The sequence below is a fragment of the Anser cygnoides genome, chromosome 1 (assembly GCF_040182565.1).
Source record: "Anser cygnoides isolate HZ-2024a breed goose chromosome 1, Taihu_goose_T2T_genome, whole genome shotgun sequence".
NCBI classification, from domain to species: Eukaryota; Metazoa; Chordata; class Aves; order Anseriformes; family Anatidae; genus Anser; species Anser cygnoides.
In genome coordinates, this window is record NC_089873.1 from 48114189 (window position 1) to 48135273 (window position 21085).

Genomic DNA, 21085 nt, shown 5'->3' on the forward strand with positions numbered 1-21085 from the left:
CGCTGTGCGTAGGAGGCTTCAGTCAAGCCCACATAATGCCAAGAATTATTCACTGAAAAAAAAAAAAAAGAAAAATTTAAATAAACATTGTCCAAAGAAAATGTAAATCACCACACTGAAGATGAAGACTAGGACCAACCCTTCACAAAGGCAATCTGACGAGCCGCTGTTAGCTTTCCTCCTGCCTCTGTTTTGAACCTGCGCACTTCGTTCTGCCTCTTCTTTCTTGCTTAGGCTGCGGTAATTTGATTATTTTCTTTGTCTCTGCATTCCTGTTCACAAAACATATAAATAATGTGTTCCACATCTCCTAGCCTTTCAAAGAACAGTGAAGCTTGCTCAGATTTAGTGACATATGGCTGCAGCAACTGAGAACATGCTATATGTTTATTAAAACAGTAGGTCAAAATGATTATTATTTTCGGTTGAAACACTTCAGAAAAACTTTTTAGTGAAATGGCTCAAAGTGGAAAATATGGTTTTGGACAACTATAAAACTTTTTATTTATTTATTTATTTATTTAAATTTCAGCCCTTACAGAAAAAAAATTACTTTCATTTTGCTTCTTCCTTTCCTCTGACCTTTCTACACTAGGAGGAAGGAATAAAGCCTACGTGATAATGGAGATACCTTAGGTTAGATCACCAAATGTGAAGGCAGCATTGCTCTATAAATTGGAGGGTGGGAGGAGAAAGAAAAATGACCTCTTCTAGTCCCTTGAAACTCTGTCAAACCCCCAAACTTGTTCTGCTTCCACCCAACCTAGAGAGGCAATTCATGGCTTGAAATGTGTTGAGACATATTTTCATTAGGAATTATTTTCTTATTAAAATCAGAATAACTTTCAAATACATCAACGTGTTTGTATCAACCAAAAAAATCACGTTACGTCTGACCTCATTAGAGAGTAGTGCTGATGTGGCAGTCCTCTACTAGATACATGCACTGAGCTGATGGCTTCATGCTTTTTTTCCATTCTCCCTTTCATCTCCTTCTTCTCCTCTTTGTTCTTTGGCGGGTTTCTGAACGGCAGCATGTTTTTCTTGGCTGATTCTCAGGAGTGTCAATTGACATTGTTGGATCACTGGATCTCATCTGCTTTGATTTCAAACCTATTTTAAACCCATTAAAAATCCAAACCACTTGTCCTGTTCTGTTCCCACTCCTGCCTGGTTTCCAGAAGCTCAGACATATTTAGTCAAGGGCAATGAGGAGCCAAAGCACCTCCCAGTTTGTGTCCGAGGCTTGTCCTGCCTGTCTCCTGGCTGTGCAGGGCTGCGAGTGCTGTGGTTACATGGGGCTGCTGGAGCCCATGGCTGGGGCCCAGCACAAAAGGGGGACCTGGGAACACCCCGTGTCCCTGACAGGATTGTTAGAAACCCCAAAGCAATGGTTTGGGGGGGAATATGAGGAGTCAGGTTTCAGAGCTGTTGTTGCAGTCCATGGACTCCTGTGTCTGGTACCCTCAGCTCATGTTTTCAAACACTGAACTGGGAGAAACAGAGAAATAGGGCTTATTAAATCTGTTCCATGTTCGGATACCACTGGCCTACAGGAGCTACAGCAGCTAGTTCCCACCACCCAGAGCCGCAGTGACACAGGGAGAGCCTTGTTACCTCCTTGCACCACCTCGTGTTTGGGAAAACCTCCCCGTACGGGCGGCCCAGTGGGGCTCTCACGGTAAAGCCCTGCTCTCCCATCTGGCTGCAAGAGCCTTTCCGTGCTGAGCTTCTGACAGCTTATATCCATGGCTCTGTCCAAGTCTCACAGTCACTCCAGCTGTTAGAAATTTCTAAATTTGTCTTTTATGAAATGTGAATAAGTGGTGTCTTATCAGCTCATATCTCTGCAGATGTTTGGGGATCTCATCTCTCAGGAATGTATTTAGAATTTTGCCCTGTGCCAAAATTATAAAGCTATAAAAAGTATTCCCAGCCTTACTAACTCCGGATCGTTCTGAATTTTCCTCTTAAGCATTGCTTATCTCTCTTCATGCTTTTCCGGCGCTTTCTGTTTTTAAACCAAGGAAGAACATTATCTCAGTCCTAATTCAGTCGTTCAGTGTCCCATCTCTGAGAATGGCTGAGACCTGGGGAAGAGCCAAGCGAGCCTGGAATGGAAAACGATGAAATTATTTGACCATAGTTAGAGATATTCCCCAGAGTTTAGTGTCTGGTCTGTGTCTTTAAAAAGTTTTTTACCCTGTCTACAGCTATGAACTGTTCATTCATGTGCAACTATGTATGTGTTTATTTGCTTCTCAAAAATATTAGCTTTGTGGGTCGGTACATTCTGTCTTATGGTCTGCAAAGACATAGAAACTGGAAACGGAAAAAGTCATCTCTCTCTTACTGTTTTGATATCCCTACACTATCCTTTAAAATACTTTAATGGAGTTAGAAATCACCTAAACTTCCTTGTTTTCGCTTTCATTTCTTTTATTTCTTCTTACATTTATTTATTTATATATTTATTGGCGTTCAGTCCTGATTTTCTTTCACTCAGCTGCATTTTGCACTACGCTGTCTCGAACAATCATACCATGAATGTATGTACCATCAGTTATGTGGAGGGTTTCTCTTCAGTTGCTCTTTATCCAGGTCAGGTTTAGTTCTCTGTCCATCTTGCAGAGGTCTGTCTTCCCCCTTTCATTCTTCCCACTGCTGCATGGATTCTCTTCATCATTCCCTTTCCAACAACAGGTTCCCAAGGCTATGAACAGCCCTCTAGGAACTGTCTAAGGAGTTTTTCTTTTATAGAAAAGATCTAGTGCATAAGGGACATGAATTCATTGCCTGTGTTGTCAGTGGGCAATAAGCCCAATCCCCTTGGCATCATAAAACTCAAACTAAAGGACCAGGGTTGGAAGGCTCAGTTGGTGCTTCAGTGAGTAGGAATGTAATTTCCACTGGGACTGGGGCCACAAATAGACAGAAGTGTTGCAAATCGAAGTGTCCTGACATCTGCTTTTCAGGCATCATGCCATCTTCTGGTCCATGTTGACCTGAGTTGTCCTTGCTCCCTGCGACAGGGTTGGAGATCACTAGGTGTCTGGGAGTGGGACCACAGGGGGCAGGACATTAGAGGGTCAGGACATGAGCAGGTAATTCATCGTGCTAGGCTGATCAGTAGACCAGAGCAGCATCTACCTTGAACATGTCCAAAGGTTTTCCTTTGTACTCTGACATCCCTATCATGCACACGGCTGAAAGCTGCCCAAATGACCGGTCACTCGTACGAACCTGCGTGTGCCTCTGGGTGCTGGAGTGCTGCTCACCTGGAGCAGAGCCTCGGGCTTTGTGGTCTTCAAGGGGAGTCCAGTTCTCGTGTACCAGAACTGCTCTGCGAATCAAATCAGTTAGCAGTAAGTGGAAGTTATCACTGAACTTGTTTACAAACTGCCCTACCACTCCTGCAGTGCCAGGACTGCTCCCAAGTTTGTCTTTCAGAGATTTTATGGGCATAATTGTGGAAACTTGCCACTGTTCTGCTGTACTTCATTATTTTTAGATGCTAAGCACAATTCTGGACAGAAAGACAGAGACAGTGATCTCTGCAACACTCCTTCATGTGCAAAATGTTAGGCACGAGGCTCCATCAGCTTCTGTGGGACAACACTGCTGATCAAGTAAGGATATGGGTACAGACTTGAAGAGCTAGGACCTAGCTTGGGCGTTTGGAAAATTACACTGTCACTGCAATAATATTCTTGTGCTGTGAAGGACAGGTTTCAAGGCTATCAATAGGGTGTTTTCCAAGAAGCCTAGACTCATTTTATAAAGACAAAAAGCACAAAGACCGATTGTCTCACAGTTTTGAGTTCCACAAATCATTTGGCTTCTGGACTCATGCTTCATAGCACAGAGTAAAGAATGTTACAATAACCCAGAAAAGTACAGTCTGTCATGCTTTATCATTTCCTTTAGTATTTATTTGTCTGATATTCTTCAGGGGTGGTTTCTTACACAAAATATTACATCATTTGGTATAAAAGATACCAGCAGAAAGGTAATGAGGGAAGAGAAAGACATGGGGATGCGTAGGATGGATGTGAATTAAAGCTCAGTGGCTGAGAACACGGTTAGTAATTAGGTGTAGGCTACAGGAGTAGGAACAGCTTTGTGAACAGGAGGGAATTAAAGATCATGATGACAAGAAGCAAAGGCAAAGGGTGGATTTAGGCCACAACATGGAAAAGGAACCGATAGTGAAAAAGAAAACATGAAGAGGAAATCAAGAAAAGACACGATAGAAATGAAAGCTCATTTAATTTTATTTTCCAGCCCAAACAGACAAGATGTGTTCTCCTTAATGTTGGCTATATTTGCTTCAGCTAATCAGGTCAAAGCAGGGGAATAAAATCCTTGTCAAAGCTTTCATTCACTGAAAGATGTAGTTTGGAGTAGCTGAATGCATTTGTAGATTAAGCACATAGATTTGACTGCAACAAGAAATAATGATTTGGAAATACTGAAATAAATCTCATAACATCCACAGCAGCTTTTATGACTCATTTGTGATAAAGGCAGAAGACTAAATGGAAGCAGTAACAGTGTCGGCACTGACTGCTACTGGTGCCATCCCAGTGGAAATAGCAGCACATCTGGGATGTGGAAGACCTCAGTTCAAGCCCTTTCTCTGCCTGCAGATATTCGTACCCATATCTCCTACCACACTACTCTGGGATTTGGTGAGTGTTTTGGGGTGTACCACTTTTGCTTGTTTCTGCTGACACGGCGCCACTTGGCGTATACATTTACTTTGCATTTGTACATACATTATTGTAGAGATGGGACGTTCTACCTAGTTCTTCCCAAGGCACCAGGTGATATTACTATTTTCTTATGTGCAATCTCTCTGCTACAGCAGGCAATGAAATTTGCTAAATAAATCTGAAAGAGCAAGGGAAGAACACAGAGAACTATTCAGCTTACAGTAGCTGGTTGGTTAGGATCCTTTTCTAAGAATGAAGCTTAATTCTACTTAAGACTCAAAACAATACCTTGCTGTTACAGGCGAGGGCATCTTTCACACCCTTCAGTTCCTTTGTGAATTTGGCATTTCAGTATACTGAAAATGGCAAGCAGCAAAACTCTCAGGGACCCTAGTCAGTGACAACATCTAACGATATGCAGAAAGGTGCTCCAAAAATAATAGTAATAACTATAAGAGCTGGTCAGACTTTCATTTCAAGAATAAGAAGCTGGTACAATTAGTGTTGTCCCTGCTGTTTAATGTGGAATTGTCCAAGAAGAAAACAAACACATTTCTGATCATATGATGAACAGAAGGAAAAGGGGAAAAAAAGAAAAAGAAAAAAAAACAGCTACTGACTCAGTCTTAGGTATGTAGTTTAGACTTTCTTGAAAATGATGGTCCCACGGCCAGGAAGTGCCACAGAAGCACCCTGACCCTTAGCGCTTTCAGGGACCCACCGTTGGGACTGCATGGAAATCCATGAGGAGCAACTATGTAATGTCTTCCACGGACCTTCAGCTGTCTCAGTAGATGAACAAGATGAATCTTTCCAACATAAACATAAAAAGCAATCAAACCTTAAAGAACCCAAAGCATAGACCCCACCTAAGGCTAAACCTGGCAGGCAACCAGGTCAAAAACAAAGGCAAAAAAAGACTAATCCCCCCCACAACCACCATTCTTGGCTTCTCCCAGGCTAAGCATAAAGCAACTTGAACTCCTTCAAAAATATTGTAAAAACATCCCAGTTACCTGCTGAATTCACATGCCCTTATGAGCAAGAGTTGCAGGGCTGTTTATAAAATGGTCTTCTTCTTCAAACAAATTAGCATCTGGCTGGTATCTGTCCCTTTTTGTGTGCTCTTTCATCCCCTTCCAAGCACAGTCACATCAAGTAAGGAGGTGCCCAGAAGCTGGGTCAAACTATTTTTCTCCTCTGAGAGCTTCTAGGAACCAAATCCTAAACCCTCTTGGGTAAAGGCCAGTGGGACCTCTGGCAACAATCTGTCATTTTACTGGTATCTGCTGCAAATTGTCTCCAGATCCCTACGTTCCTGCTGGATGTTGTGAATCAGAGGCAAACACACTAGGGCCTGAAAGTCAGAGTTGCTTTGAGGAGGACAGAGATCCCCCCTGGAGGACTCCCTCAAAGGAGTTCATGCTTTTTGCTGCCTGTGCTGGTATTTCATGTCTTCGCTGCTGCCTGCAGCATGGTTTCGTGATACCAAAACTAGCTGTAAGTAGGAGCTTAGTACAGGCTAATTTAGCTTAATTCCTCAATTTTCAACCAGAGCAGAAATCACGAGGCCCTTGGCATCTTTAATATCTGTAAGAATAAGGCAGCTGCGAATAGGATGGCTCCCTGGCTGTCTTCCCAGTCCATACGTGTCCTACATCCATGGACACACTGAAGAACTAGGGTTGTCATATTAAATCACCTAGAAAAAAAAAAGGTATTTAAAAGCTCCCTAGTGATCCAAGCTTGAAAGCAGCCAAATGGTGGCTTGACTAAATGCAGACTCATAGGCACAAGCCACTTGAATCCATAGCTCTGCTACATTACGCTGCCACAAGAGTACAGACAGCACATTCCGCATTTATGAAGCCCTTCTAGTTTAAAGAGCTAAGTGGTCTCCCATTTCCACTTACAAGAAGGTAATTCATTTGACAATGTGACATGCTGTAGATAATTTGCTAGATGCATGTTAGACACGCAGAAGAAGAAATTCCCCTTTTGAAGTGTATTTTCTGCTACAAATTAGGCCTGCCCTCGGTGATAGTCACACTCGGTAGGTAACCTGTACCATGAAGCCTGACTGTAATTAGTGCTCTTAATCCAGCACGAGCTCTTTCTGGCACTGAGTCCTTATACTGCATCACAATGTGATGACTCTTACTGTACACGTTCTCCTGTACCTCAGCCTCATATGGGTCAAGGAATCTTAAATATGAACTGGCTTTGTCCTCTGCTTAGCAAAAGAGAGGAGATTATTGTCAGAGACCAGAAATAGCCATGATGTCACCCTGCGTGTACATCCAGCAGAAAGCAAAACCATACCTAAATCAGAGTGGAAGGGCTGACAAGACCCCAAAGTAAAAGCAGCATCTGAGCTGAGATGTTGATAGTGTGGAGAAGGGTGTGGAGATGGACAGATCTCTCTAATATGCTGGAGCTGGGTATTTTAAATGCAGCCCACGCTCCACGGGTCCATGTATCTGCCAGGCGCATCCCCAGAGCATCCCACCACGAAACAGCCACTGCAATGACGGTGGGCAGGACGCGAAGTCCACGGTGCTTATGGCTACTTAGAAGCCAGACTTTTGTGCCAGCATAGGCACAATCATTGCAATAGATGCCCTGTGAGTGAGAGGGCTGGTGTCGTCAGGGCTTGGGGGCTCTGGCCCCCTTTGGAGGCTGCACCGTGAGCCTGGGAGCCAGTCTGCTTTATCCACCACTGCCGAAGCTCAGCTGCACCCAGGGCTTGAGCTAGGCACCAGGGCTGAAATAAGACCCCGAGCCTGAGCCTGCTCACCCCGGCTGCTGGCAGCTTTCTGCCCGGGAGATGCCGAGGCTGGCAGCGCACGGGAAGCGGCCAGCAGGTTAATCCCCGTCGTCATTTGTAGTGCGTGGGACGGAGCAGAGGGATGACGTGGAAAGCATCGGTGCTGTGGGTTTCTATGGCACTTGAATTTCATCGTTGTCTTGCTATCTGCATATCAATTACCAAGAAAAGTAGGGAACAAGGAGCGGCAGAGGTTACGTGGGAGCTAAGAAAACAGCGGTGGCAATAATCCAGCAAGTGCAGGTTCCATTGCAGAAATTACGCTGACTGCCTACCAACAGTTTTCTTTCTTCAGCCAGTCCTTCCCACCTCTTTCTCTCTTGTGCTTTGCTTTTTTTTTTTTTTTTTTTTCTCCTGAATCCCCTGTAAAAGGAACATGTGCAGATTAGCTGGTTCCCCTTCATTCCTGCTTGTTCAAAATGTACGGTAAGAGGAGAGGGAGAGAGAGGGGAGAAAAAAACTCAAAATGCCTGGAGCCATAGCTTGTGGATAAAAAACAGCTGCACGTGAGAAATAATTGATGTGGTTTTCAAACTGCTGCAGTTTGGAGAATAAAATGCCAACTCAATCCTTGCTTCCAGAAGGATGACAGAGCCTAAAAGACACCTTCCTAAAGCAAAGCCCTGTCGGAGGCATTTTGGTGCTGTGAGTCAGAGAGCTGTAGCAGCTACTGGACCTTCAGGACACAAAAACAAGCCCTGGCCCTCTCTTCCCTCCCATGAACCTGAAGAGAGGACAGCGAGGGCGATGCACAATTTTGCGACCAGGTGAGGAACCCTTGCTGGAGCACGGGATCCCTTTGACTTGCACAGGGGGACCCTTCTCCTCACTAAGGATAGATGCTATAATCAGAGGGAAAAGGGTTCAAATCTTCAGCAGACCACACAGTAAGTGGATTTGTGTGTGCTCGATAAAGGGAGTTACTGTTACAAGCAACATGCAGAAATCTACCCAAGTGGCTGTGGTTGTCTCAGCTTTGCTCCCACGTGGACTGGGCTGCAGTGAGTGCCTCCAGGACTTCTTCCTCCCTTTTCCAGGTTCCCTGCTGATCCTTTGAATTCTTCCCTGTGGTGGGCAGAAATGGGGTGCTTTCCATCCTTATTACAGGCTTCCGAAGAATGGTGCTACCACTGCCATGATGCTTCTGTGACTTGACTTCCAATTACACTAAATCCCGTGCAAGTGCTCTCATTCCTGCATGCACACTGGCCCAGCATGCAAAACACTTGGCTCAGAGAAGTTGATCCCTGGGCACAGTGAAACAGCATTTTAGTTCCCTCACCTTCTTCATTCTCCTGTAGAGTGCTGCCCTATAGCAGAACTCAGCTTTAACAGTAACTTAAGCAAGAGAATATGAAGCTTTAATCAGTAATTGTAACTCCAGATTATCCTTTGCTTTATTTTCATGCAGAAAACTTAGGAATCAAGCTGCTACAAAATATGATGTGTCAGTGAAATGTTTTCATTACTCATTTGGAAAAAAAAAAAAAGGAAATGTGCAAGACTTAGCAGGTTTTAACAGAACGGATTAATGACATGATACAAAAACAGATGAGAGGAAGGTGGCTTCAGCCCCCATCCAAAATCCCCTAATCAGATGTCAACTTCCATTGACTTCAGTGGACTTTGCATGAAGACCACATTTTTTCTTTAAACAGATCGATTTTGATTCCTTTCAACAAAGCTCTTTTGACATGTTTAAATCATGTATGTGGTACAGGAACACCTCTTCTGGAAGGGAGGAGCGGATCATGTCCTGGAAACAAGAACCACCAGATCTGGATGAGCCGCATGTTCTCTGAAGCCAAAAGGACTCTTCGTGCTGATCCAGTGGCCACTCATCGAGACAGACCATCACCATCTCACACGTGGCAGAGCAAAGGGCCAGAAACATACCACCTCCACCAACCCGATACCTAACGTTGGGCACCAGGAACACCGGTAAAAGACAAAACAGATCAGCAAAAAGGACACAGAGCAAGCTGTAGCTGCCATGGGGAGGGACCCTGTACAGGTCTGTGGTGGCTCTCCGTGCACAGCACAGCACAACACACTGCGCACCGGTGTGAGTGGGGATCCAGAGCTCCTTGGCCCCATCTCTCGGACCCGGTCCCTCATCTTCCTCACCACGGGGTGATGCTCCGCGGGGTAACCCCTCTGCTCCTGGCACACAGTGAAGGGGCCATGCCCGGCCCTCGGGGGAGCTGTGCGTGCACGGGCGGACACAGGTTGGCACATGTGACACCACTTAAAATAGCCAGACATACCCGAAGGGCTGCATCTGCCCCGAGGGCCTCCTGTTAAACTGTAACAGGAGTCCCGCATACTTACACAGGTGCCAGTATACAAAATGGTGATCTTTGAACAAGCCTCTAGTTAAAAGTAAATCTGATCTCTTGAATTTTTGACGTTTTTATGACAAAAGCATAGGCCAGCCTGGTCTGGCCAGGCAGGGGGTGAGGTATTCCATCCATGTTTTGCTTCTAAAATTAGCTTTGCATGTTGAATTTAAAATCCCAGTCCCAGATCATCCCTACCCTGGGCAGGGGACTTGGGGGAAGAAATTTGTGGAGGCTCCTCTCACGCCACCTGATTCAGGGCCCAGGATTTCGCCCAGATGGAAAAGGCTGAAGGGCTTCCTTTAGAGGTGGGACCCCGAAAGACACTGAGGGAAGGCCTGCGAGCTCTGAGCCATCACCCCTTCTTCCTGGGACATGTTCGTTCAGGGAAAATCATCGCTCTTTAAACAGTTGGTTAGTGCAGTCAGGAGACACAAACACCAAAGAGAGCTGATCTTCATATTTCTGTTTGTTTGGTTGTGTTTTTTTTTTTTTTTCATCTGCCTGCCTACCTGCAACCACCTTGCAGATGAATGACAGCCGGAAAAATCACGTTTTTACTGAACCAGCAGAACAGGATGAAAAACTGATAAGCCTCCAATCCTGAAGAAGTTTTGGAGGGAGGCAAACACTGTGTCCTCATGATTTTGTGATTTCCTCTTCTAGCACCTCAAGAGACAATGCTGATGGACAGAGAAAACAAAACCATGCTGAAACATCTGTGTGGGCTTCCTACCCTCTGCTGAGCCTCCACCAGCTCTGCAAAGCCACAGCTGCCCACGCCTGCCCTGGGGAGGTGCCCACAGCTCGAGGCCTCGCACAGCTCCATGGCGGGCATTTACTGAGCCACCGCCAGGGCTGTGTTTGTCCAGCTGCCGTGGGACCTGCCCTGCTCCTGCGACGAAGGGCCAGGAGGATCAGAGCTGCCAAGGGGAAGCACAAACTCAGCCAGAAGCACAAGCAGGCCTTACCAGGCTGCAGAGCTGCTGGGCAGGAAAGAAGGTGCAACCCTGTTGTTTGGCTTTTTTGAGCACCAAGGCCTGTGAGCCAGTGACATCTGGAAGGAGCAAGGTGAGGGCAGCTGACCTTGCACGCTAAGGCTGATTTTTGGATGTCCTGCCTGCGGTCATCTGGAATTTTTCCTTTATTTGCTCCCACTGTCCAAGCAACTGGTCCAATCCATCAACACAAAGTCCCCCTCCTCTGCCTCTGCTGTAAGCACGTTCTGACCACACGCTCTTCCTCCTGTCCCAGCGATTCCTTACCCAGCACACAGCCTCTCTCCCCCCATTTTCCCATCACTGGCTGCTGCTCTTCCCACTCATTTCTAAATCGAGACTGGGTACGCTCGCACTCTCCCTCTCCATCCACTGACACCGCTGCCTGTCTCCTCTCTCAGGACTCTGTCGGGCATTTGTCCAGTGCAATCTCTCGTCCTCCTGCCCAGGGCCTTCTCCAGAGCTCTCCCTGCCCCTGCCAGCCTTTTCTTCTCCTCCCCAGCATCTCCCACTCCCCCCCCAGACAACTGCTCCCCCGTGCTCGCAGACCCCGTGCTCGCTGGTGCCGAGCGTGTTGGCGCAGCAGCGATCGCTCGGGCTCTGACCGGCGCCGGGAGGCTGCGGGACGAGGCCCCGCCGGCGGCCGCGGGGTCCCGTGTGCCGAGGGCTGGAAGGCGCTGCCTAGACGCGCACAGGGCTTGTGCCCGCCCGCGGAGCAGGGCGAAATGACCGCAGCAATGCCAGCGAACCGCCTCTGCGGTGTGCAAGCTGGCGCTGAAAAATCAGCAAGTGGACCGAGATCGGCCGACCTGCACCTTTCAGGGTACGGACACAGAGACAACGCAGCCCCGGGGTCAGGCGGCCGGCTGCTGCCAGCAGCTCGCAGCCCGAGCACCCCCCCGGGGAGCGTTTCGGCGGCGGCGCGGCCCCCAGCAGCCGAGCCGGCGCTCGGCACCTCTCCGCCCTCCCTCCCCTGGAGACCCCGAAGCGCTCGGCACGCCGGGGCGCTGCCGAGCCCCCCCCGCACCCCCGCCGCGGCTGGGATCGGACGGGGTCGGATGGGCGCGGGGCGGAGCGGCGCGGGGCGGAGCGGGGCGGCGGCGGCGGGGCGCGGGGCGGCGGCGGGCGGCGGAGCGCGGCGGGCGGCGGCGGGGCCGCGCGGGGCCCCCGCTGATGCCGCGCAGGGCCCGGAGCGCCGCGGGGCGGCGGGGCGGGCGGCGCCGCGGCCGGGGGCTCGGAGATGGGGCGAGGGACGCGGCGGCCGCCGCTGCTGCCGCTGCTGCTGCTGCCGGTGGCGGCGGTGCTGGCGGTGCTGGTGCCGGTCCTGCCGGCGGTGCTGGTGCCGGGCGGCGCTGCTGCTGCAGGTGGGTCGCGACCCCCCCGGGAAAGCCCCGTCGGAAAGGAGGGGAACGGGGAGAGGGGAGAGGGACCCCGGGGGAGAGGGGTCCCCCGCCTGGCAGGGTCCCCTGCCGCTCGGACGGGGAGATTGGGTGCAGGTTGGGGCTGCGACCCCTGGGGAAGCCGAGCACCAGCACTCTTCCTCACAAGGAGAAACCCAGCTGGGAAGCGGGCGCTTGGTCGGGCACGGGGCGCAAGTGGAACATCACAAGGCAAGCGTTGCTAAAATGCTTAGGCAGGAAGCATATGATTTTCCGCGGATGCTTTACAGGTGAGTCATGGTATTCGCTGCGTGCTCTTGCTCATTACGGAAGATCCCAGTCCAGCAGCACGCGCAGGACAGAGAACGGGGTATTTAGTCGGGCAGATGCTTTTAGTGCAAGTAAGGAAAAGCACCGCGCCGGGGCTGTGGCAGAGCAGTCATGAGCTCGTGGCTCACGACGTGGAAACCTTTATGCTCTCATCTGTCTTTCTGCCAATTCCTCTTGCATGCAGCACTATACTGGAAAGCTGTCACTTTCCATAGTGTGCGGTGCTCCGCGTCCGTCACGCGACTCTAATTCAAGTGAAAACAAACACCCTTTAGAGGGGGTTTCCTTTCCCCCCTTCCTGCCCCGGGTGATGAGCAGCAGGGTCTGCGTGCCAGCAGCCTTCCCCAAATCCTGCTGAAGCCGAGGTCCCTGTCCCCAAATCTGGCCGCAGGTGAGGAAGGGACCCTCCCTCTGTGCCTGGCCCGAAGGCGGCTGCAGTCAGTGACCGGGGCCGGAGGGTACCAGGAGCTGAATGCTGCTGGGGGCAGCCGAGTACCTTCAGCTCCCAGCGTCTTGCATGGGAATTCGGTAGCCAGCCCCCCTGGCACAGCCTTGCCCCTGCCCTGGGGACAGCCACCCCAGCCACCACAGGGACAGCCACCCCCCCAAGGACAGCCACCCCGAGCCCTGGCACCACCAGGGGCCCCAGGGACCCTCCCACCAGCCAGGTCCTCCCCACTGCCTCCTCGCAGTAGTTGGTGCTTGTCGAACCCAAGCAATAACCTGGACCTGGCTCAGGGTGCTGGCTGAGCCCTGCTGCGTTTGCCTCTTCCCGAGCCCACCTTACGATCCTACGGCTCGGGGAACCACAGCAAAAGCTCACCTATTTGTTTAGCGGCTAGCTGTGCTGCGTTACGTGTAGCCAAAGAATCTAGGAAAGCAGCCAAACCCATAAATTAGGCCAACTTGCGGCAAGCCTGATAACATGATAATAGCACACACTTGCCTATCCCTCCGGAGAGCTGTGTAGGTTAGTTAGTGTTTACACGAGGCTTTGAAAAGTGTCTTCGGGAGATGTAAGGGACATTACGTGAATTTTACAGTTACGTTTGTGTACTTTTCTGGAGTAGATGTGTGCTGCACAGTTAATACAGATCATCTCAGATACACTTCTACACGTAGTGCTTCTGTCTCTGTAGGAAGCTAACTTCACTGAGCCTTTTCTGCTCACTAAAAGATTCCTGAGACTTTTTACCTGGAGAAGTCCAGAGACTGGAATCAGGAGTGCTTTGTGATGGGTGCATAACAAGCAGCGGTCCACATCTGTTCTGAATAATCGGCACAGAAAACCTGTATAGATCGATGGTGGTAAAAATGTGTTGTTTCCAGGGTGTTTCTTCTTAAGGAGCAGAAGGAGTGGGGAAATCTGTCAGGCTCTGAAGGCTTAGTCTTTGCTAGTGCATAATATGGCTTAATTGCAACTATGACACTGTAGACAAAGGCTGAATAAAGCCCAGATAAAGGATTTATTGGATGCTAAACTGAAACGACCTTTGGACATAACAAAAATGCCAAGAAGAAGCCATAGTAATTGGTGCACAAAGCTGATTATGTATGATTGGCCCAGTGATAAAGAAGACATTATGCACTTCGGATGTTTTGGCCTGCCTGCATCCAAGTCATCAGAGCTTCTTCTTTTTCTTTTTTTTTTTTTTTTTTAGTATATTAAACAGTTGCGGTTCATAAAATAAAGCCTTGGCCTCCTGCTATATTTATTAATGAAGAGGTGGAGAGCCCCTCATCAAGCGTTCCCGAACCAGGAGGGTTGCTGTGCAGAGGGTTTCACTCCGAACCCCACAGTGATTTTGTTTTCCTTCGACACTCTGACTGTGATCTTTAAACCGACAAGGCTTCCAGAGAAACCTGAACGCAGCCCACAGAGGCTCAGCTGCGAGGCAGCTTGCCAGCGTCATTTCAACCAAAGATTTATTCCTCCCCCCCCCCCCAGTCCTGCTTTACACACATTGGTGACAGGCTTCCCAAACTTCAGCAGCGTGTCGATTCAACCTGCGCGGCAGATTGGGACTGTGGGGAGATCTGGGGTAGGAAAGGGGGGAGGGAAATGGGGGTGAGGATTTGGGGTCGCCGTTTAAAGGAGATGCTCGCAGCAGCTCCCGTGCCCCGACACCCGATGTGCCATGGTGAGATGGGGCACACCACGTGCAGCAGAAGCATGCCACCTTTCTTCTGCCTTGCTCCCCGTCCCCAGCACCGCCTGGGTCCCCTCCAGGGCCTTGGTGACGGGTGGCTGCTGTCCCTGAGGGCCTCCTCCCGGTCCCTGCCCAGCTGCCTGAGACAGGAGGGCGAGGTGCAGGCGTCCGCCTCCCGCCCTCTCTCTCTCCCTTCTCATCCCTTTACAATTCTTGCTAGGGATTTTCCCAAGCACAGGGAAGCCCTGAGGGTGGGGTTGCTTTTTTTTTTTTTTTTTTTTTTTGCTTTGTTTTGCTGATTTAGATGTGCTAAGCTGCAAGGAGAGTGCTATGTGGCGGTGCATCTCCTGTGGGGTTGATGGGCACCAGGGACGTAGCTGTGCCTGAGTGGCGGGTGGCTGAGTGCGGCACAGCCTCGGGGTGGGTGGCAGGGCCCCAAAAGACATCCCAAGGTCACTTCGTTTTCCTTCCAGGCCTGGGCAATGCAGCCGGGGCGGGCAGCCCGTGCGAGAAGGCCTGCAACCCCCGGATGGGCAACCTGGCCCACGGGCGGGCGCTGCGGACGGAGACGGCCTGTGGGCGCCATGCCACCGAGTCCTTCTGCGCCTACACCGAGGACGCCGCGCGTCGCTGCAAGCCCCCCGCCTGCGGTCGCTGCAGCGGGGCCCACGCGGGGCTGGCGCACCCCGCCGCCGCCATGGCCGACTCCTCCTTCCGCCGGCCCCGCACGTGGTGGCAGGCGGCCGGGGACGCCCCGCAGGAGACCATCCGGCTGGACCTGGAGGCCGCCTTCTACTTCACGCACTTGATCCTGGTCTTCAAGTCGCCCCGGCCGGCGGCCATGGTGCTGGAGCGCTCGCAGGACTTCGGCGAGACCTGGAAGCCCTACAAGTACTTTGCTGCCAACTGCTCCGCGGCCTTCGGGCTGGAGGACGACGTGGCGCGGAAGGGAGCCCTGTGCACCTCCAGATACTCCAGCCCCTTCCCCTGCACCGGAGGAGAGGTGAGTCTGCTGGGGCAGCCCTCTGCTCTGCCTGGGGCTCGTGTTGCTCGTTTTGCTGCACCAGGCTCCCCCGTAACCCCATTTATTTCACAACGTGTGTTCCAGGTAATGTAAGCACACTCCTGCCCCTCACTTCTCCGGGCTCCTAGTCCCGCTGTTTTTCCCAAAAAGCTGCTCATCCCTCACCTGGTGAATGAACGTGGACACGGTGGGGGCTTGGGAACTGAAAAGGTCCAAAGACGTGTTCACTAGCTTCACACTTACTCCTGTGTGGAAATAATATGAAAAAAAAAATTGCTGAGAGAAAAAATACACATGAAAAACGAGATATTATCAGTAGCAGAGACGGCAGGTAATAAATGGCACACCTGGAGGCGCTACAAGCAGAACCCTTCCCCATCCTGCTGGGAATTACCGGTGGTGTCACGCCGGGCTGGGCACCCAGCCTGGCCGCTGCTCCCTGGGGTCCCCACCCGGGCAGGGTGCCCCAGGTCCCGCGCTGGCCGCCAGGGCTGCTCTCTCTAGTGGCCTCGTCCCACCGACGGGGCTCAACGGCGAAGGAAAACCTCGCTCTGATGCCGTGCAGAGAGAGGAGCAAGCCTGGTTCGTGAATGAGGGTGCCGGTTTTCCACTGATTGTTGCTGATAAATGCTGTTATTGCGTTTTCCGCTGATAACGTGTTTTGAGGTGAATGTCCTGTCCTTGGAGACCAGCATCCACATCTGAGAAGAATCCCCCGTTCACAGCTTCCCACCCTACCCCCATTTATTAGGGTCACCTTCGCCATGCTCGGGGCATCTCTCTGCAGGAACACAAGGAGCTGCTCACCAAATTGCGTCTCTCAGCTGCATCTCAGGATGCGGCCGACATCCTGCTCTAGGAGAAGCTGAGTCGTGCCCTTGTCAGCTCAGAAACAAGGATCTCCAGACGTGCCAGACTGGCTCACTGTTGTTCCATTCAACTAGCAAAGGGTTTAGCTCACGTGGTGTGCAGGAGAATCATAGAATCATAGAATATCCTGAGTTTGAAGGGACCCACAAGAGAAAGTGATATCTTCTCTTCTTCTTCTCCCTCCATCCTCTCCTGCCCCCCAAAAGCAGGCTAAATAGAAGAATGTATCAGCACCCAGAATGAGGGCTGTGTCTCGCAACAACCTGTGCAAATCCTGGCCTTGCGAATCCCTCTGCAGGTTGGTGCAACGTGAGGGCACAGCAGGACTGAGGCTCTTGTATGTCGAAACCATTGCCTACTTCAGGCAGGGCAGAAATCTGGTATTGTTTGGTGCGTCTGCGGTAGCCTGCTGCAAAACAGGCTATGTACCGAGCTTGCTCCTGCAGGATCCCTTCTTCTGGCATTGCCTTAGTTTGTGTTATCGCAGAGAAGCTGTAAAAGTCAAGATCATTTAATTATTCCAGGGTTTAAACAAAAGTTGAGTCCAAGAGGCTGGAGCTTATAAGATTTTATTTACATGGCACACTTCAGTTCCCTGCACTTAAAAACCACTTCTATTTACCTGCAAAGTAATAACAGCAACTTTCTGGTGACCAGATGGCAAGCGTGCATGCTTAGCAAATATCGCATTTAATTTATTACAGTGTGCTACATTCCAGCAATTACTCCTAACTGCCAATAGCAACATGTATCTCACCTAAAGAAACATCGGAGTTTTGTGTTCTGTTCAGAGTTATGCGGTGCTTTACTCCCACTTCTGGCAGTACCTAATTCCAGACATATGGAAACAGTAATTTCACTTGAAACAGTGGTTTTAAATACGCATTCATCTGAAATGTCCAAGGGTATTATTTAATTGCAGCTCTGTTCCCACAGTTTTCTTTAAAGCACAAACATAAATTCCGTAAGTGCTACTGGATTTCTTTTTAAACTTTCGATAGCTTTTTAGTGCGATGTAACAACTACAACCCATGATCCAGACTGTGTATCACACCATCTATATACCACTTTGTCCCACTTCAAACGTATCAACACCACATGTGCATTTCCAGGCACGGAGTCGGGGCCTGCAGGATCTGGCAGCGTTTTGTGGGACGGGGGGGGGTTCTGCCTGCTGCTGGCAGCTCAGTCGCTGCTGCCCATCCCTTGGGATGAGTAATTTGCAAAGCGCAGGGGCGGCCTCAGGAGGTGGCTGCTCACCCCAAAAGAGCATCAGAGCTCAGCAGACCTGGGCTGGTGGTCCCTGCTTTTCACTGTCTGCAAGCTGCGGGCAGCCCAGGGAGGTGGTGGCGTCACCGTCCCTAAGGGAGTCCAAGGAAAGGTTGGACGTGGTGCTTAGGGACATGGTTTGGTGGGTGACATTGGTGGTAGGGTGATGGTTGGACCAGATGATCTTGAAGGTCTCTTCCAACCTTTATGATTCTTTGATCCACATTTCTGGTGCCTGCAAGCCCCATTTCAGGGCAGCAGAGGCAGAATCTCATTGTACTCAGGGGGTTGTGGCCTCTTTTTAGCAAGTCCTATGTGTTAATTTGGAGCAAAGGTATATCTGCTTCATTTTTTACTGTGTGCTTCTTTAAGAAAAGAAAAATCAGACCTTTTGCATTTCCTCTGCCCTCCAAGGACTTGGCAGTTCCTTTCAGGAACCCGAAGCCCTGGTTTTGGGTCTTAAAGGTTGTGTCAGTGGAATTAAGCACGTGCTTACAGGTAAGCGTGTACTCAGAGCTCCTGTGGTTCCACACGTACGGCCAGGCTGTCCCCTTCCCACACGGGCAGGAAGGAGGAGGAAACCCCATTACAGCCAGCCCGGGTTTCCAGCAAGCCTCAGGCACCTGCCAGGCAGAGGGGTCAGGCTTGCACCACTGTGAAAGGGAAAACAAACTCCTTCCCTGTCAGGGAATAACTTTGGATCAGCTGCATGCAGAGAGGTCACTGAAGACTCTCCTCATGCTCAATTTAGTGAATTGTTTCACAGCAGTGGCTCATTTAACCTAGGCAGGAACCTCTAAATGCTGACTTTACATTATCAGTGTTTTAAAAGAAAGGCTAAGGCCAAGTTTTAACCTGGATCTTACAAATGTGCCACAAACCCAGGGTATTTTTGTGGTTTTCCAGGGTGTAACCCTTCAGCCACATTACTGCAAGAGAAATCAGAACTGATTCACCAGCCAAATATAATCTGATCTAAGTAAACAAGACGCAGAAATAAACTCTTTCAGTGTTGTGCTCAGACAGGAATGCCATTTTTATTAGCACGTGTAAAAGGCCATCTTCCCTCCCATATTTTGGATCATATTAATATTTCTTCCTTTACAGGCTAATCTTAAAACTCTCCTGGACTAGGGATCAGCGTTAAAGGCTCATCTAGAAGGGGCCCTTAGCAGATGTTGGTTCTTTAACTGTGAGTGAGGGTGACTGTCCACTCTGCAATGCAATTATCTCATTCACTTTAAATTCCCATCTGTGGTCAATTCAGATTAGCTCGCCTGAGTGTCCCCATTTAGACAAGCTCCGGGATAAAAGGACCTACTGAAGCAGAGTCTCCTTGACAAGATTTTAGTAAATTAGTAACTTATTTGAGTGTTCATCTATTCAGAATACGGCTAATAAATCACTTTGAGACTTCAGCCATTGTTACTATTTGCTATTAATAGGAGAGGCGTATTTGCAGCTCGACTGTTTTCCAGCAACAAACTCTACCACGCTGCTGACATGTGAAACATCTCATACCGCTCTTTTACTGTGGGGTGTGCGTGTGTGTGTCTTACTGAGCATTTTATTGATCTCATGTGCTTTCTGTAGCAGAGAAGCCTTCCAGTGCCTTGCCTTGCACTGTTACTGCATGCAGCCCGCCTCTGTTCCCCAACGATTTGCACACCAGCCCTACTGGTTCTACCTGAAATTAACTCTGTACAGCAAAACTTAAGTATTGTCTTGCTCCTCACAAGTTTGACCCTGACAGACAGCGAGCAATTTTAACACTTGGTGACACAAACAGGAGTTAAAGGTACTCAGTGGATTTTATTTTGGTACCCTAATTTTGGGTGGTAGGAACAATTTGCTGTAGCCTAGGAGCTTTTGCCCACTTTTTGCCTTTTAGGCCTAAATAAGTTTGGTTTTAAACTTACCATTGGCATCATTAACTGAAGGTAAATCTACATTGCTCTGGTCCTGGCTGGTCCTGTTCAGCGGTGCACGGGACAGGTGAGGGCACAGTTGCAGAAGTACATTTTCATACCTTGTCCCATCTCCACAATTTTTAGAAGTACATTTTGAAGGAAAAAAAAAGAAAAAAAAACACTCTTTAACAGCATCTTCCTCATCATTTTGTCCTTGGGAAAATGCTCCTTACTGGGCTCTGTACAAAAGTGCTGCACGTGAAGGAGAGCCTGTTTACCCAGGAGTGATGGGGGTGATGGCCAGACGCAGCACAGCTCTTTGCATTGTGTCCATGAATTTTGTGAAATACGGGGGGCCTTATTTCATAAGCACAAAAATGAGGATTTCTAGGGAAAATATTAGTGACATGAAGTAAATTAAGTCAGGGCAGAGTCAATGATATGATGTAGGAACCTAAAAATCCCAGGTTTTGGTGGCTGGTAGTTCAATGCGGGGCGGATTCAGGTGAAAATGGGAAACCTGAGCTTAGGTTTCATTTGTGCCTGAGAGAATGCAGGACAAGGACAGCTCCAAGCGCATGCAGAGATGAACCTTTGATAACCAGGGAATTTTGCCACGAAAGGCACCTGCCCTCCAGAGTTTGGGCACCACCAGGGGTGAGCAACAGAACAGTTTTCTGGGCACCGATACCTGCTTGTAAAGTTTTCCACAGGTGGAGGACCAGGGATGATCCTGCCGGGTCTCTGGGCCAGGCTGGGACTACTGCGGACTGCAGCTCTCCTGGAGCAGTGATGTGTCCCTTTTCTGGGCCTCCTGGGGAGCTCAGCGCTGCTGGTGGACCAGGGACCAAGGCAAGAAGCTTGTCCCATCTGCCCAGCGATCCTCTGCTCGATTCCCCCTTTGCAGCCAGCCCGCAGGAAGGCCTCATCGTCTCCTTTTCTCCCTGGCTGTCCCAGGGTTTTTGGCACTTGGAGTTTGGCCCTCGGCTTGGCCAGCTATTGAAATGCAGCCACCTCTGGGATGGAGCATAGCCAGTGTTTAATAGTGCGTGCCGGCAGTCCCCTGTTTGAAACAGCAAGTTTCTAACTACTGCAGATCAGGGCTTCAAGATCGGCCTCCAATTATGGCTAAAACAAATTATTCCTAGGAGCGAGCTTGACCAGTCTGTGAAAGGGGATATATTGTATATTGTCGGCTGCCAGCAAGAGGAGAAGTGGGCTCCAGGGCTCCAGGAGACCCTTTCCAAACTTAGGTTCTCATGTAGGAAGTAAAG

General features: G+C 49.7%; 1 protein-coding gene across 3 annotated transcripts in view; it reads left to right on the plus strand.

Annotated features, from left to right (window-relative positions):
• The first annotated feature begins 11678 nt into the window (after positions 1-11678).
• The window catches only part of NTN4 (netrin 4), a 39064-nt gene continuing 29657 nt past the window's right edge, over positions 11679-21085 (plus strand). The window contains exons 1-2 of one of the 3 annotated variants that reach the window (XM_048061171.2): positions 11679-11702; positions 15212-15741. In XM_048061171.2, coding sequence (XP_047917128.2) covers positions 15268-15741 — 474 coding nt within the window. In that variant the 5' untranslated portion in view covers positions 11679-11702; positions 15212-15267. Of the gene's footprint in view, positions 11703-12000; positions 12244-12316; positions 12549-15211; positions 15742-21085 lie in introns of those variants that run through there. The other 2 variants (XM_048061170.2, XM_066994807.1) reach the window with 2 other exon arrangements.